Source organism: Panulirus ornatus, chromosome 34 (assembly GCF_036320965.1).
Source record: "Panulirus ornatus isolate Po-2019 chromosome 34, ASM3632096v1, whole genome shotgun sequence".
Classification (NCBI taxonomy): domain Eukaryota; kingdom Metazoa; phylum Arthropoda; class Malacostraca; order Decapoda; family Palinuridae; genus Panulirus; species Panulirus ornatus.
The window spans coordinates 1,722,626-1,738,128 of NC_092257.1; the positions used below are offsets into that span (position 1 = coordinate 1,722,626).

Below are 15,503 nucleotides of genomic sequence, written 5' to 3' on the forward strand. Positions count from 1 at the left end.
TTGATTACCGGCCTCCTTTTGATCAGCAGATCTCAGAATCCAACAATTGCAAGCAATCCTTTTAACGCACTACGATTTACATATTCATTAGTCTGTATCTGCATGACATAATCCACGGTCCGAGAGACGCTCTCTGACACCCAGCGAGGTTTGCTGGCAGCATCATTTAAGTGACATTTCCATTATGTTTGTTATTTTGACATTACAACACTCCATCTAAGTTACTGATGCATGACTATGTGATCAAAGCAACATGTTAATTGGAATTCCTCATGTTTGTTCCACTCTTGCATCACGAAGATGTAACAGTGAAGGAAGCATATATATAATCATTACCAGACTTCGCCTGCTTGTGAAGAGAGAGAGAGAGAGAGAGAGAGAGAGAGAGAGAGAGAGAGAGAGAGAGAGAGAGAGAGAGAGAGAGAGAGAGAGAGAGAGCTACCGGACCCTATCTGCAAGAGATTACGATGCAAGTGAAAATTCTCCTCTGGGGAGGTTTGTATGGTTGTGGATTTCGTCAAAGAACTACGTACTCCAAAGGCTTCTATTAACATATCATTCCTCAGCCCTGTGCTGTTGGGTTGTTATTCTTAGTAAAAAAACAAAGGGATATGCAAGAGATGGAGGCCCCAGAGAATGCTGAATTCCCCTCCTGTACCGTACAAAATGCAATTACATAAGGACGAAGAAAATGTCACTAATAATGGTACAATTAAGTTACCAATCACTGAATATTTCCTTCATTGGAGAAGTTAGTTCGATGAACTATTGCATGTAATATATCATAGTTTTTTGTGGCAATGTTATCCAAAGGATAGAGAAAAATAAATGTTCATTTATATACGATAGTTCCATTTAACTATACATCATTTGTCTTCCCATCTTCAAATAACCTCTCTTCCTTTTAGAAGCAAGTGGACAAACACTTGTGCAGACCTGATTAATTTACACTTTCTTTCTTTTTTCTTTTACCTAAGATGGCCTTAATTAACACATGTTTTGCCTTTGCCATGTTGGTTACACTAAGAATTAAATCTCTGTCTGGTAAACACATTCATTCTCATGAAAGGTGTACAATGTAACAGCTGAAACACAGTCGTTATAGACAGATATCTGATGAATTTAATAATAAATTATCATAGAAGAAAGCCCTTTAATACTCTTGTGAATGTCACATGACCTTAATGCAGACAAAATACTTAATATAACGGGTGATTAAAGAAAAAGAGTACTGTTAACAGTTTCCTAATACGTAAATAAAGAATACTGTTAACTGTAACCTAATACGTAAATAAAGAATATAAACGGGGCGGTAGTCAACATTCAGTGTGTGACGTGGTGCACTTAAGCGCCAAACTTTCGTATTTCATCCTGAAGTTTGGCGACAGCTGCCTGGTGCTGGTGGATCTGGTTTTCGTGGTACTCTAACTTGGCCTGGTGAGTGAGGGCGAGGTTTCTGTGGAAGTCAGCCTCCTGCTGGTGGTCCCGGATGTGTTCCTCGTGGGAACAGATCCTGTCCAGGTAGGCATTAAGCTTGGCTTCCCGGGAGAGGGAAGGGCTATCGTGCAGCTCCTTCCTCAACTTTTCCATTTGCTCTCGCTCCTGTATGGGAAGAGGAGAGAGTATGGTGAAGGTGTGGATTTTGGCCTGGCCGTCCAAGCCAAGGGTTGTGTCCTCAGTGGGTTTTGGATGTGCTTGTTTTTCTTTCCTGTCACCTACCTTCATGTCGTTCTCTGAACTTTGAGAATACTAGGCACCCAGACTGTGTAGTCCTTCATATGGTTCAAGGTATATAAAACGAAATTGTTTTCTTAAAATCCGTCCCTTTCAATCAGTTTGATTCTTTTAATAAAACTGCAACAGACTGTACTGATGCAACGGGATGTTGTGTAACTTAGTTAAGAAGAAACGTCTGAAGTTTCAAAGTGAAATTTTTATGATTCAATCAAAAAATTTCCCTGAATATGTAGTAATGAACTGAGTGCAGGTCTCTCTCAGTGATGAAACTAAATATTCAGAAATCTGAATCAAGAAATTCGGTGGACTTCGCATATTCTGAAAATATTTCGTTATTAGAATAAACAATGAATTAAGCTTTCAAGTGAGCGATTCATATCAATGAAATCTTCAAGCATGTTAATGCAGATCATGGCCACCTTTACTGTCCTCCCCGTCAACCACAAATGGAATCTGCATCTAGCCATTATCGGTATTCATCCTAGCGCCTCTCCCTCATCTTCATTCACTCCTCATCCACCATGTATCCTTCTTAACACAGCCCCTCTACACCACTAGATTTCAACAACCACTGAATCCAGTTTGTATTGATTCTTCACAACTTCAAGACCTCTTACCAAGCACCATAGTACATTCACATATCAACCACTAAAAATGCCCTCTCTCAACCAGTGCAACTTTTCTTAGTTCGCTGACCACTTCAACCCTTATCATCTACTGATCCTACCTCTGATGTAGGCATAAATAGTTGTACTTCCACAAAACACACAACTCTACCACTGGAGCTCAAACCCACGAGTTTGTGATAGGCTTCGTCGCACTACAAGATTGACGAGGAAAAACACTTAAAGTTGGAGGGTTAATAATCTCTGACGACATGAAGTCAAGCAAGGTGGATTACCCCCAAACTAAAAGCAGAATACTCTGTTTTCTCCGGCTACAGATAACTAAGCTCTTACCAGCTTCCTGAAGTACTGTTCCTCCTGAGCGACCGCCCTCTTGCCGAGGGCGCCGCCGGCGTCCCTTATGGAGCCTCCGGTGCCTCCACCAGCACCAGCACCCGAGCCTGCACCGTCGGCAAGCTTACGCACACCCCTGGGGAAGAAGGCAAGGTCCTGAGACAATGATAATATATTAATGTGTAATGTCAGTGGCAAGGGAAGAGAACCTAGTGAAGTAGTAAGTACTCAAGAGGAAAGTGGGCAGACGCAAGTGGTACGGATAAATGACTAGAATCAGAATGCCAGCACGGCTCTTTCCGTGAGATTTAATGAGAACAGTAACTTTACCTGAGCAAATTAACAGTAGCTAATATGATTCTCTTCAGTGCCAGTGGTTTACTAACGTCATTTCAAAACAAATACGTGGAAGGCAACACAATCGAAAGAGATAGGATCTCACGTATCAGTATCAGTAAGGATCAAAATCTGAAAACGGCCGTTGAATGAAACTAAACACGCGTCGAGGGCAAGTGGAAATGAAAATAATGACTATTATGGTTTCAAGTCTTCAATATTTTTGTTACGGTTATCATTAATGACTTCCAGTACTAAGACTAGAATAGCTCAGCTTTATGGAGTATATCATACTTCATGAATATAGCCTAAGTATTTCAACTGTGATTTGAAATGTTTAATTTCATGAATCATTCACTATATTTGCATAAAAATATAGTTAGCATGGGTGAAATTTATTTAACCGTAACTATTATTTGCAAACCAACAATTTCTTAGTCTATTATGTTTGTTACTGGCTCCACTAACGACTGCACCCAGGGCGGGCCCTTCCTATACGCTGTGTATGCCCGGAGTGTAGGGCGCCGATCGTTATATGGCAGCCTGCGGTAAGCACAAAATGCTGTTCCAGACAACCAAACTTTTGACATTTTTCAGGGGGTAATCCCCTGGGGCCCCGTAGAGCTTGCGAATTAGGGGGGGAGCTGAAGGGTGGAGGGGCCCCCCTAAAAGAGACTCGGCTTAGGGCAGTCAAAAGGCTCGGGCCACCACTGACCACACATCTACCAACATTACTTTATGTACGTACAGCTTCCACAGTTACGAATTCTAAACTTTCTAATTAGTTTCCGTTAGTTTAAACTGGGTTACAAAATTTAAGGTTAGTACTGTTAAGCTACAAAAATGCATTTCAGTAAGGTTATGAGAATGTAGGTTAATATAGCGTCATAGGTTATAGAATTTCAGTTTAATGTCATAAGTTACAAAACATGAATTATTGTTATGTCATAGGTTATAAATGTTTAGGTCTAGTATTATAGGTTACATTTTTTTACATCAGTTAAGTTAGGATACAAAAGTTCAGGTTTAAGAAAGTTTACAAAAGATTGTTAGTTTTGTAAGTTACGGTAGTTTAAGTTACAGAGGTTTGTTAATTCAATTTTTCAGGGTAAAGCAGTTACGGTATTTCAATTTATTGTTACATTAAATAAACATAATGTACTTAATACTACAGTATAGAAACTTCAATGGCCTGGTTAGGCTAGTGTCGGATAGGTTATCTGGGTTAGGTAAGGATAGGCTAGGTTTGGTTAGGTTACGTTTGGGAAAATTAAGGTAAGTTTTGTTAGAGTAGGTTTGAACAAGAAAATGTTAAAGTTAAGATCTTGAAGCGTTGTCCTTTGTCCAATAAATTAAACTTCCAGCTGATGCGTAATGAACCTACTGTAGATAAATTCTATATCAGCAATGAGTAAACGAACAAATATCAGATCAGTTATTTTTATTGAGAAAGAATTAAGAGAACTTTCACCAGAAACTGTGAATTTTACAGATGACCATAAGAAATTTAAGACATGAAAATAAAGTATTTGATATTTTCACGCAAAAGAAATATTGAGACTGGCTTGATACGTCTTTTCAATTCCCAGCAGAATAGATATATCTCAAAAAATTAAATTCATTACAACCGATATACATTACTTATATTAAACTAAAATTGACAAAAACAAGAAATCAAATTATTTCAAAATATGAAAATAAAAGTGTCAGTTATTGGAAATACTTGATTTAATTCATCTTCGTACATGTACTCAAGAAAATAGAGCCTAATTATGCATACCCTGTTTTATCAATATATAACTTTATTGCGTATATTTTTATAGGAAAAGTCGAACGATGTAAACTGATATGATTTATTACTAAAAGACGAACTAAAACGATAAATTTCGGGATTACTGCCAAAAAATATACTAGGTAGGAATTGGCTAGGCTACACGTACTGAGTTAATGAAAAGTAAATGAATAAGATGAGAACTAATCTTGAATAACTTGAACGTAACTGATGGACATGAAGACTCCATTCTAGTTAACATTCTCAAATCTTTTCTGTTATCCAAGAATTTCAAAATTTAATTCAAAATTTATATCTAAATATTTGATGTAGTTATTTAAAAAAAAAAATTATAGTTAGAAATGACATTCATGTCATCTGATATTACCCTACAATTTTCACATCAATACAGTGAATACTTTTTCTGAGGGTAGATATTCAAAACTAAATTTTGTTGATAACCTTTAACCTTACCAGAGCAGCTTAATTCTTTGATCACAACGGTAAGGTCATGGAGCGCGACAACACGACCCTTTTAGCACGATAATGCGACCCTTGGGTATAATGGCCCGGCTTTTGACCAGGTCAAAGGTCAGGAGGCCGTCTTACCCAGGGGTCGTGCCGCCCTCCTAAGGAGATCCATGGAATTTATGGCGTTACATGTCACATTTCTCATAAATACAAAAGGTCAAAGAAATTATAACAGGCAATCTATGCGTATATAACAGTCACAAAGATTCACAACCAAATTTCCTGAAGACATTCCACCATCTCGTAGCTGCTGATAAAAAAAAGATATCGCGAAGTTGTTTACTATCACTTGGGACAACCAATACCAACTTTAACAATACTTTCCACCAGAGGTAATAGGAATTTCAGACATTAAAAACTTAGATTTGATTCAGTATGCATTTCTGACTGCTACTCACCATCCGACTGGAACATAGAGACGAGATGTGAGATGATAAAGCCTGACCGCCATATTGCCTTCCGTCCTACCTCGAGATCTGTGGGTGAAACTAAACTCTTCCGAAATTGTGCCAGAAAACAATGGGGAAGAAAAAAAGGAAATTAAGTAAAAGAAAATTAGATAGATTGTAAGGAAAATGTCAACATAACCGTAAAAAACGAATGGATTAAACATGAAAGTGAGCGAGGGGACGAAATAGATTAAAATGACAGATCAGAGGGAGTGTGTAAGAGGGAGTTAAGCCACTGACTTCTGAGGACTGGAGCAGAGAGCATTAGAGGTGTGTAGTCTTTGGACTGGAGTGTGGCTTGACCCACAGAGGCTTGTGAGTCAGAGGACAAGTAAGTGCTATGTTAAGCTCTTCTACCTTGTAGTAATCTGTCTGCCTGTCTGTCTCTCTACGTTTATATTTCTGTCACCTGAATACACTGACCCAGGCAAATGCCTGCACTACGACTTGGTGTCATATATATATATATATATATATATATATATATATATATATATATATATATATATATATATGTGTGTGTGTGTGTGTGTGTATATATATCGCGTGACTCGACATCTCTTAGAAGGGTGAAGAAACAGGTTTGATTATTTCATCTGGAAATATAGGTACACGTCTCCTATGGTGATCTGGAAGTTTACTGGGTTTATAGATTTGTAGAAACAATGTTCCCAGGTGACCAGTAGCTTAGCAGAGTTATAATTCGTACGACCCAGTGACAGTCCTTTCCTAAAGACTCGTAAGGATAACAAATGTTTGATGTAGGATGAAGAGATAGTTCTGATGTACCTATGAGAGAGAGAGAGAGAGAGAGAGAGAGAGAGAGAGAGAGAGAGAGAGAGAGAGAGAGAGAGAGAGAGAGAGAGAGCATATTTTTCCACCTCTCTCCGTCTCCCTCCAGCCTAGCAACAGAGAGCACAGACATGGCCGTGGGAACCTTCCTCACCTGCCACTCTCGTACCGCTGAATTGAACGTTAAACCCGGGATTCGAACCCTTCCCCCACCTCCCAGCAACTGCAGGAGGAGGGTGGGGATGGGAGGGAGAGCCTCCTCATTCCTCTTACCGGAGTTGAACTTTCACGTCGAGAGAGAGAGAGAGAGAGAGAGAGAGAGAGAGAGAGAGAGAGAGAGAGAGAGAGAGAGAGAGAGAGAGTGAGTTTAGTCACCACGGAGGAGCCAGGACAACAAGGTCATGTCTAAGGAGACAAAAAAAAAACTGTTGGAGAGGACCAGAAACAGTTCTAAATTGCCTTTGTTTTCAATCTACGTTAGTCTCTCTCTCTCTCTCTCTCTCTCTCTCTCTCTCTCTCTCTCTCTCTCTCTCTCTCTCTCTCTCTCTCTCTCTCTCTCATGCCGCGCACCTTGTCCTCGCACATTTAAAAAATTCTTTTCTTGAGAGGAAAGTTTTCTCAAAAGTCTGGCGGGTCCTGTGTTTGGATCAAAGTCTCCGCTCCTGAAAGACCTAGGCTGTCGCCCCCGACAAAGACCAAGGGGGTCTTCCCCAAGATTTGTGGGTTCCCTTTACTTTATATATAAAGAGGAGAGTCTTTGTTGGGTCTTTGGTGGGGGATATATGGAGTCTTGTGTGGGTTTAAGGGAGGTTTGATCTTTGCATTATTAGATCATCGGTTGGTCAGTGTGTGCGTTTTTCCCGCTTCATTTCATTTGGGTTATTTTGACTGACCTTTTAGTGTGCAGGGGTGGTGGTTCTGTGAGGGAACTTAGGTTAGTTTTGATGGGTTTATCAACAGACTCCGGTAAGCATCGTTGGCGGGTCTACGAAAGGTCTTAACTGGGTATTTTTGCTGGATTTGGGGGAAGTTTCCCAAGTTTAATACAGTACTTGTACATAAATCCTGGTCATGTACCGTAAACACAGTCAGCTCTCAATGTTATTCACCAACTTCTGCCCTTAACACAATTATTTTTTAACATCACTCATCAGTGTCCTCCATTATCCCCCCTTTCTCCTATCTCCTTTATTACCTCTCCATCTTTACTTTTTACATTCTTTGGCCTCTTCTAACTACCCTGTTTCCTCCCCAAACACTTAAAGAGAGTGGGATCTCTCAATCTCGCGTCATGAAGCTGTTCCCTGTCAGTCATTAGATTATCCAGCACTCTCAACCCATTTTCAACATGGCCTTTAGAATATTTTCCCGTGCCCGTCAGCGTCCAGCCTTCCACACCCTGGTGCCCTCCTTTACCCAAGAAATACTGTGTGTGTATAACGTGTATATCCCATACAACTATACTCCCCCGGAATGTTAGTGTACAGTCGCTGTATTCTTGCTAAATTGGATATGGATGTGATGGAAATTTTGTTATCGTGTTTCATGTTTTAGAGCAGTGTGTGTTTATGTTTTGTGCATGGCCCTACGTGTGAGGATGTGAATATGGATATTCTGTGTACACAATATATATATGCCAGAGCTGAAGAACTTTTTTCTCGGCGATTCATAAAAACTGTTTTGGTTTCTGAATCATTACAACAATGATAATAATAATCTGGATCATTCAACCATTAATTTAAGCTGAGATAAGAAAGGGAATTTACCCCACTGACTTTTCAATATCGTTATGTAGGAGGGTAGCATAATTTTATCTTTCGACAGGACATAACCGAGACCTAGTTTGTTAGGCGGTGGTGGTGTTATCAGGTGCGGAGGACATCTTGCTCGGACGACTGTTGTGCGATAGACGTTGGTGGGTGGTGATATTTGTCCGTAGAATTTACAATTTTAGTTCATCAAGGACCAGGCACGCAAGAGTTAATGGGAGACTGGTGAGTAGTGATGTTTGGGAAACAGATGAAATTAATGTCCTTGGATGAGTAGCAAGATAAACTGAATAAACATTGACGAGAGAGATTTGTGATCACTTGTGGCGACGTGTGTTATGGTAGGGGAGAAATGTGTACCTATATCCCCACCTGAAGATTTATATGTACTTACAGTTCGGCATTACTGTAAAGTATTAGAAGTGTCTTTGTTTTTGGGTCCTGGAGCAAAGGGAAAGGCTGATGGATTTAGTACAAAGTTTATGTGCAACTGATACCCCCCCCCCCCCACCCTCAGCTGTTGACGTGATAAGAGTTTTTCATCAATGGCGTTTACTTCTGCTTATACGTTACTCCTAGTGGTCAGGGAAGTACCCTGGTATGCCGTGCGTCCAGGAGGAAGGATTTTCAGTAACCAGCAAGTATGAGCGGGTACATCTGAACCTGAGTTAAGATTCTTGTTGCTAGACTAGCTGGTGTTGGGACACGATCACATGTATTTAAAAACAAAATGCGAATTGGATGATAATAAGTTAGGCATGAATTATTTTCTTAGAAATATCATGAAAGGGTATTATAAAAGGAGGCATACATGAAGGTCTTTGTTTAAAATAGGACTTTTAGCCAAATTTTGTAGGTGACTGTGGAGAGAATGTGAATTTTCATATAGTTGGAGAGATGTACTTCTTGATCACCACACCTCCAAAAACCTTTCCCAAAATGATGGTGAGGAATATGTGCATGATACATATAGATAGTGAGGAATACGTGCATGATACATATAGATAGTAAGGTTTCCGTAGTAGCGAGGAGTACATTTTGAATACATGTAGGGTTCTGTAGAGGAGTAAATTTCATTTTTAGATTCTATTCATATGGAAACGTTCTATTCACGAATCCAAATCGGATTATTCTTGACATATTTAGTTTAAGTGTTGGTACCATAGCTGACTGTGTTCACGTGTCAGGGTCGTGGGTCAGTGGCTCTGTCATAATAATGACAGGGAAGTTCAAGGCGCATTGCTGTGTACTTCATGCAAATTTTCAAGGCAGACTGGCGTACTTCAAGCTACGTGACTAATAGCGTAAGCCTAGTGATTTTTCAAGGCGCATTGGTTGCCTGACAGATAGCGTAACTTGCCTATGTCTAATAATTTTTGAAGTCGCATTGATGTACTTCATGTTGCGGGACAGATTGCCTAGTAATTGTCCTTGAAGTTGGCGACAACTTCGAGTGCCTCAAAGGTCTCCTCCACATGGTTTGATCTGGCTGGCAGGGAGGGAGGTCGAAGCCATAGTTGCCGTTGTCATGGAGTTCGACCATGTAGGCGTATTTCGCACTGGTCATGCCCTTGACCCAGTCATGCGACCCGCCAGCAGAAGCGTCTGTACAGCAAGACGGAAAATCATGGACATGAAACATTGAATTCACCAAATGTATGAATTTTGCAAGAACATCCTAAATGTCTGCATCTGGTATAATTATTTCATTGTTGCACCATATTGTATACAGAATGACACGCATATAAGCATTGTTTTCTCCCCTCAGCACCACTACGGGGAGTATAATGGAATGGCGTTTGATCTGACTTGACGTTCAACTCAGACCACGTTATCATAACTGTCTTGCTTCAAGGGTCGTGCTGGCGTGCTCAAGGCACAAGAAACACGCTCATCTGACGAGCGTGAATGATTTTGATGTCACAAAATTGTAACGAAAATAAGATGTCTCAGAAGTCCAGATTAGAATTCACTCATTGGCACCCGTAAGCGGAATCTTGGGACATGATCTGTTGTGCTCGAGATGCAGAGAGAGGGAAGGGCAACTCACCAGGTCCTGCCATTCGTTGGGAAGGTTCGAGGTCCAGCCCCAGTGGTAGAGCCAGAACTGCCCGGAGTGGAGGGTGTTAGTTCATGATATGGTCGCCAACAACTCCAGCCAGTCCATTATGTATTCATACAAGATATTTATTGAGAGCAGGTCTCTGAAGTTGAATGTACAGAGATTTTTTGGGGTTTTATGGAATGCGTATATTCATGCATTCACCGAAACGACATCCAACCCCCCCCCCCTCCAAACTGGCTTATTGTTTATATTTGGTAAAGGATGAAACTCCTGGAGATGTTATTTATTAAGTTTCCTCGTACAGATATGATGATGTTTCAGAATCCGACATTTGTCTCGTAAACTGGTAGAGAAGGTTCCTACTTGTATTTTGTGTTGGTGGCGAATAACTGCATGTGAACCTAGTTAGCAAGTATAAAGAAAAGTCTTACGGTGTTGCTTTATATATATATATATATATATATATATATATATATATATATATATATATATATATATATATATATATATTCTTTTTCTTTCATAATATTCGCCATTTTCTGCGTTAGCGAGGTAGCGTTAAGAACAGAGGACTGGGCCTTTGAGGGAATATCCTCACCTCGCCCCCTTCTCTGTTTCTTCTTTTGGAAAATTAAAAATGAAAATGAGAGGGGAGGATTTCCAGCCCCTCCGCTCCCTTCCCTTTTAGTCGCCTTCTACGACACGCAGGGAATACGTGGGAAGTATTCTTTCTCCCCTATCCCCAGGGATAATATATACATATATATATATATATATATATATATATATATATATATATATATATATATATATATATATATATATATATATATATATAAAATAGGCCCTTGAAGGTAGTAAGTTTATATGAGGAGAGGTAAAGGAATATTGTCCTCATTTCCTGAGGGTCGTAGAAGCCAAAGATAACAGGAGAAGAGAGGGGACTGAATATCACCGCTGGCAGATGGTGCTCGACGTTAGCAGACCAGGTAGGTACGAGAGTGGAGGCAGACCCACCTCCTGGTATGTGTGGTAGGAGGTCCAGTCCATGGCCCGGGAGCCGCTGGCTCTGGCCGCCTCCTGGGCTGTCCTCTCCTTGGCCAGCAGAAATGCCACGTTGCTGATCTTCACGGTGTACCTCAGCCCAACCTGACTGTCTTCTTCAGTTGCGGCAACTGGAAGGCGCGGACCATGATGTCCACGGGATGACCTGACCAGAGGGAGGGAATGTGTGTTGTGTCGCCACATGACACCATTATCTGTCATACCAGATGACTGTTGTCACACCACATGACACCATTATCTGTCATACTAAATGTCATTATCACCTTTCACCCCAGCAGGTAATTACCAGCGCCTGAGAACCGCCTGACGAGGAAGTTTATAGCACAAGGAACTCACCGACGGCTCTCGGCTCCGTCCAGAAATCGTAGTTGCCCTGAAGCAGGAGACCTCTCAGGTGGTGCACCTGACCCTCCCCCCGCTCGGGCACCACCTGACCCCTGACGGTAAGATAACACGCTCTAACATGCTTGTTAACCTCCACGACCAATCTGATAACCCAACTGACCAGGTTTTCTAAGCGTTGTCCCCTGGATCTCGGGAACATCAGCAACTGCTCAGGTGTTTTACGTATTAGTAACATAGATACAGATTTTCCAGAGTTTTTTTCTTCTAAATAACTGGATATTTGTGGGCCAACTGGATATTTGTGATGAGCCAACAGACCCGAGGATAACGCCATGATTATTGCGAATGTGGTTAGCCTCCTTGAACACCATTATCCAACTTAACCATTTACGTATCTTCACAAAACCGTGAACTCTAAAGAGTGCAAGTTGTTCACACACACACACACACACACACACACACACGTTCCCATCTAGCAGGTGTAAGGCTAGAGACAGAGAGCGAGCAAGTTAACCGGTGCATTTGCCATGTAAAAGAATAGCTGAAAGAAAACGGGCGTCCGAGTGAACCGTGATTACTGTTGAATGGCACGTTTTAGCATCGTGGTTTAAATCTGCATTACGGTAGCTGAAGTTTGAAAGTAAAGTTAAGGTTTTCTTGTGAGCGTGTCGACTGGAATATAAAAGTGGCCATCTTGCGTGTGAAGGCATAACTGTACACAAGAAAGGAGTCTTTTTCCCCCAGATATTTTTTCCACATACGCAGAAGCAGTAGTTTGCCGTTACATTGTAATTACAAGCTTGATTAAGGTTTCCAAGAATAACGTCTAGGTACTCATGCACTGTAATTTCTTATGTAAAAGTCGGTTTTTGAGTATGAAGAGTAAGGCATCTTGAGGTGGTGGCGTCCACACTACATTACATCACGCTAATGATGCATGTACGTCTACTTCGCACGTACGTGCGTGCGTGCGTGCGTGCACGTTGTAACAACTGTAGTTAAAAGTAAGCTTATTAACCCAGGCCTGACTTGCATGAGGAATGATTCCACTCGTCCCATCAAGGTAACGTCATTATTGTGAGCTTTTGTTATCATTGTGCACCTTCTCTGACCACTTATTTGTTGTTGTACACACACACACACACACACACACACACACACACACACACACACACAACCACACACACACACACACACACACACACACACACACACACACACACACACACACACACACACACACACGCACGCATGGCTGCTAAGATAACGCTGGGACTTGCTAAGCTTAGGAGGCGTCCAGGTGTTGACTTGTGTGTTGTCAATATCATGGTACAATATATGTGGCTGCAGACGCTTGCATGAGGCATTGGATAATGTTATTCCCAGGTTATATTGCGGTTGGGTCGATGATTTGTTTATGTTTGTCACGAACTTGGGTTAGTGCATCGGGGTTGTTTATAATCACCAGTGGTGATATATCTCTCTTGTCAGTAGAGGACGTCTTGAGATAGTGTGTGTGTGTGAGTGTGTGTGTGTGTGTGTGTGTGGAGGTCACGGCCATCCCACGGAGGAAAAACGGAAACTGCCGCATTCTAGTACAAGTGCGGGGCCCCACGGTCAGTCAGTGTCTTGGTGTGTGAGGAGAGGCAGGGCATGGGAGGGAGGTACTATCAGTGTTGACATGGGCAGAGCCTGAGGGTGTGGACGGGTGTAGGTAGGTGAAGGTGGGAGGTGAGAGCAACAGTAGTGGGGAGGAGGTGTAATGCCATAGGGTCTTGCGTGGCTGGCAACGTAATTTCGACTGTAAGAATTAGAGGCAGTAGTGCTGGATAGCCAACGTCTCACTGTACGGGAACAGGTAATGTATGAATAAGACATGTGAGGAAGGTGTCCGGATGCCATGTTTAACCCTTTGATTACTCTACAGCCCTGAGGTGTGGTGACCTGGCCTGTGACTGGACACAGGTTATTTCAAGGTCCAAGGGCTTAAGACACGACACTTAGGGCCATATTGACACTACGGCGGAGAGAGAGAGAGAGAGAGAGAGAGAGAGAGAGAGAGAGAGAGAGAGAGAGAGAGAGAGAGAGAGAGAGAGAGAGAGAGAGAGTTGAAGAGTGTGTGTTGTGGTATTGTTGCAGGAAGGAGGATGGGAGGAGATCATCGACTTGGAAAGCGATGTACCAATACGACGAGGGAACTGTTTTATCTTGTTTTAAGAACAGTGAAAGACAGATGTGTTGTGTAGTGAATGTTTGATCAGATGGTTGATTATGTATTTCTCGAGGCTCTGAGCATAGCTGAAGACGTTATTCTGCCTCGCCAAGCGTCGAATACCAGGGCAACACTTTGCGGGGACCTGGGACCAGGGGCAACACTTTGCGGGGACCTGGGACCAGGGGCAACACAGTGCGGGGACCTGGGACCAGGGGCAACACAGTGCGGGGATCTGGGACCAGGGGCAACACAGTGCGGGGACCTGGGATCAGGGGCAACACAGTGCGGGGACCTTGGACCAGGGGCAACACAGTGCAGGGATCTGGGACCAGGGGCAACACAGTGCGGGGACCTGGGAACAGGGGCGACACAATGCGGGGACCTGGGACCAGGGGCAACACAGTGCGGGGACCTGGGACCAGGGGCAACACAGTGCGGGGATCTGGGACCAGGGGCAACACAGTGCGGGGACCTGGGACCAGGGGCAACACAGTGCGGGGACCTGGGACCAGGGGCAACACAGTGCGGGGATCTGGGACCAGGGGCAACACAGTGCGGGGACCTGGGAACAGGGGCAACACAGTGCGGGGATCTGGGACCAGGGGCAACACAGTGCGGGGACCTGGGAACAGGGGCAACACAGTGCGGGGACCTGGGACCAGGGGCAAGACAGTGCGGGGACCTGGGACCAGGGGCAACACAGTGCGCCCGGGCACTTCAAACTTGGACCAAATTAGCATTTGATTTGCTTATTGTGTTGCGGGAAAGCTCGTGTGTGGTTGCACCGCGGGATGACTGCTCTGTGTTTCTCTCCAAAAATATCATACAGAAGACGGGAGACAGTGAGATCCCAGTGGGTCTCCGAGGCTGTGTGGGTGTTGCTGTGGACATCTTTTCGTTTCATAAGCCGTTCCTGAATGAATTACATTAACATTCATTACCACACGTTATAAATGTTGCGTGAATGAAGAACACTGAAGAAATATTGAATGACTGAATGAATGAAGTGCAGGAGACTTAAGTTTTGCGGATCTTCACATCCGCCAGACACACTTCAAGAATTTCAAGTGGGGAAAAAATATTCCTCTCGCGTTTTGTGTGGAGCAGGTGACACGTAGCCTGGCCCGCTGAAGACGGATCACATCTTCCACGTGAATAATTATAAGTCTCGAGGAAGCTCAAAAAAATAATGGTTGACGAGGAGAGAGAGAGAGAGAGAGAGAGAGAGAGAGAGAGAGAGAGAGAGAGAGAGAGAGAGAGAGAGAGAGAGAGAGAGAGCGAAAAAAATACAATGGTCGAGATTGTCTTTGATGTATTATTTTTGTGGGCGATTCATTATATCAGGAGTTTAATGAGCGAGTCTTGGGAGAAATGTTTGGTTCAGGAGGAGAGATGGGCGGACGACCAGGGAACGCCAGGTCTGGCCCTGTACTCGACCAGGCCTGGCTCTTTGTACTCGACCAGGTCTG

The 15,503-nt window shown here is 42.7% G+C and overlaps 1 protein-coding gene across 1 annotated transcript; it reads right to left on the reverse strand.

Annotated features, from left to right (window-relative positions):
- Positions 1-1,139: 1,139 nt before the first annotated feature.
- LOC139760011 (uncharacterized) lies at positions 1,140-5,802 on the reverse strand. The gene is made up of 3 exons (XM_071682756.1): positions 5,733-5,802; positions 2,697-2,832; positions 1,140-1,602 (listed from the first exon to the last, which is right to left on the reverse strand). The coding sequence occupies exons 1-3, from the start codon at positions 5,783-5,785 to the stop codon at positions 1,345-1,347; spliced, it is 447 nt and encodes a 148-aa protein (XP_071538857.1). The 5' UTR covers positions 5,786-5,802; the 3' UTR covers positions 1,140-1,344.
- Positions 5,803-15,503: the final 9,701 nt, after the last annotated feature.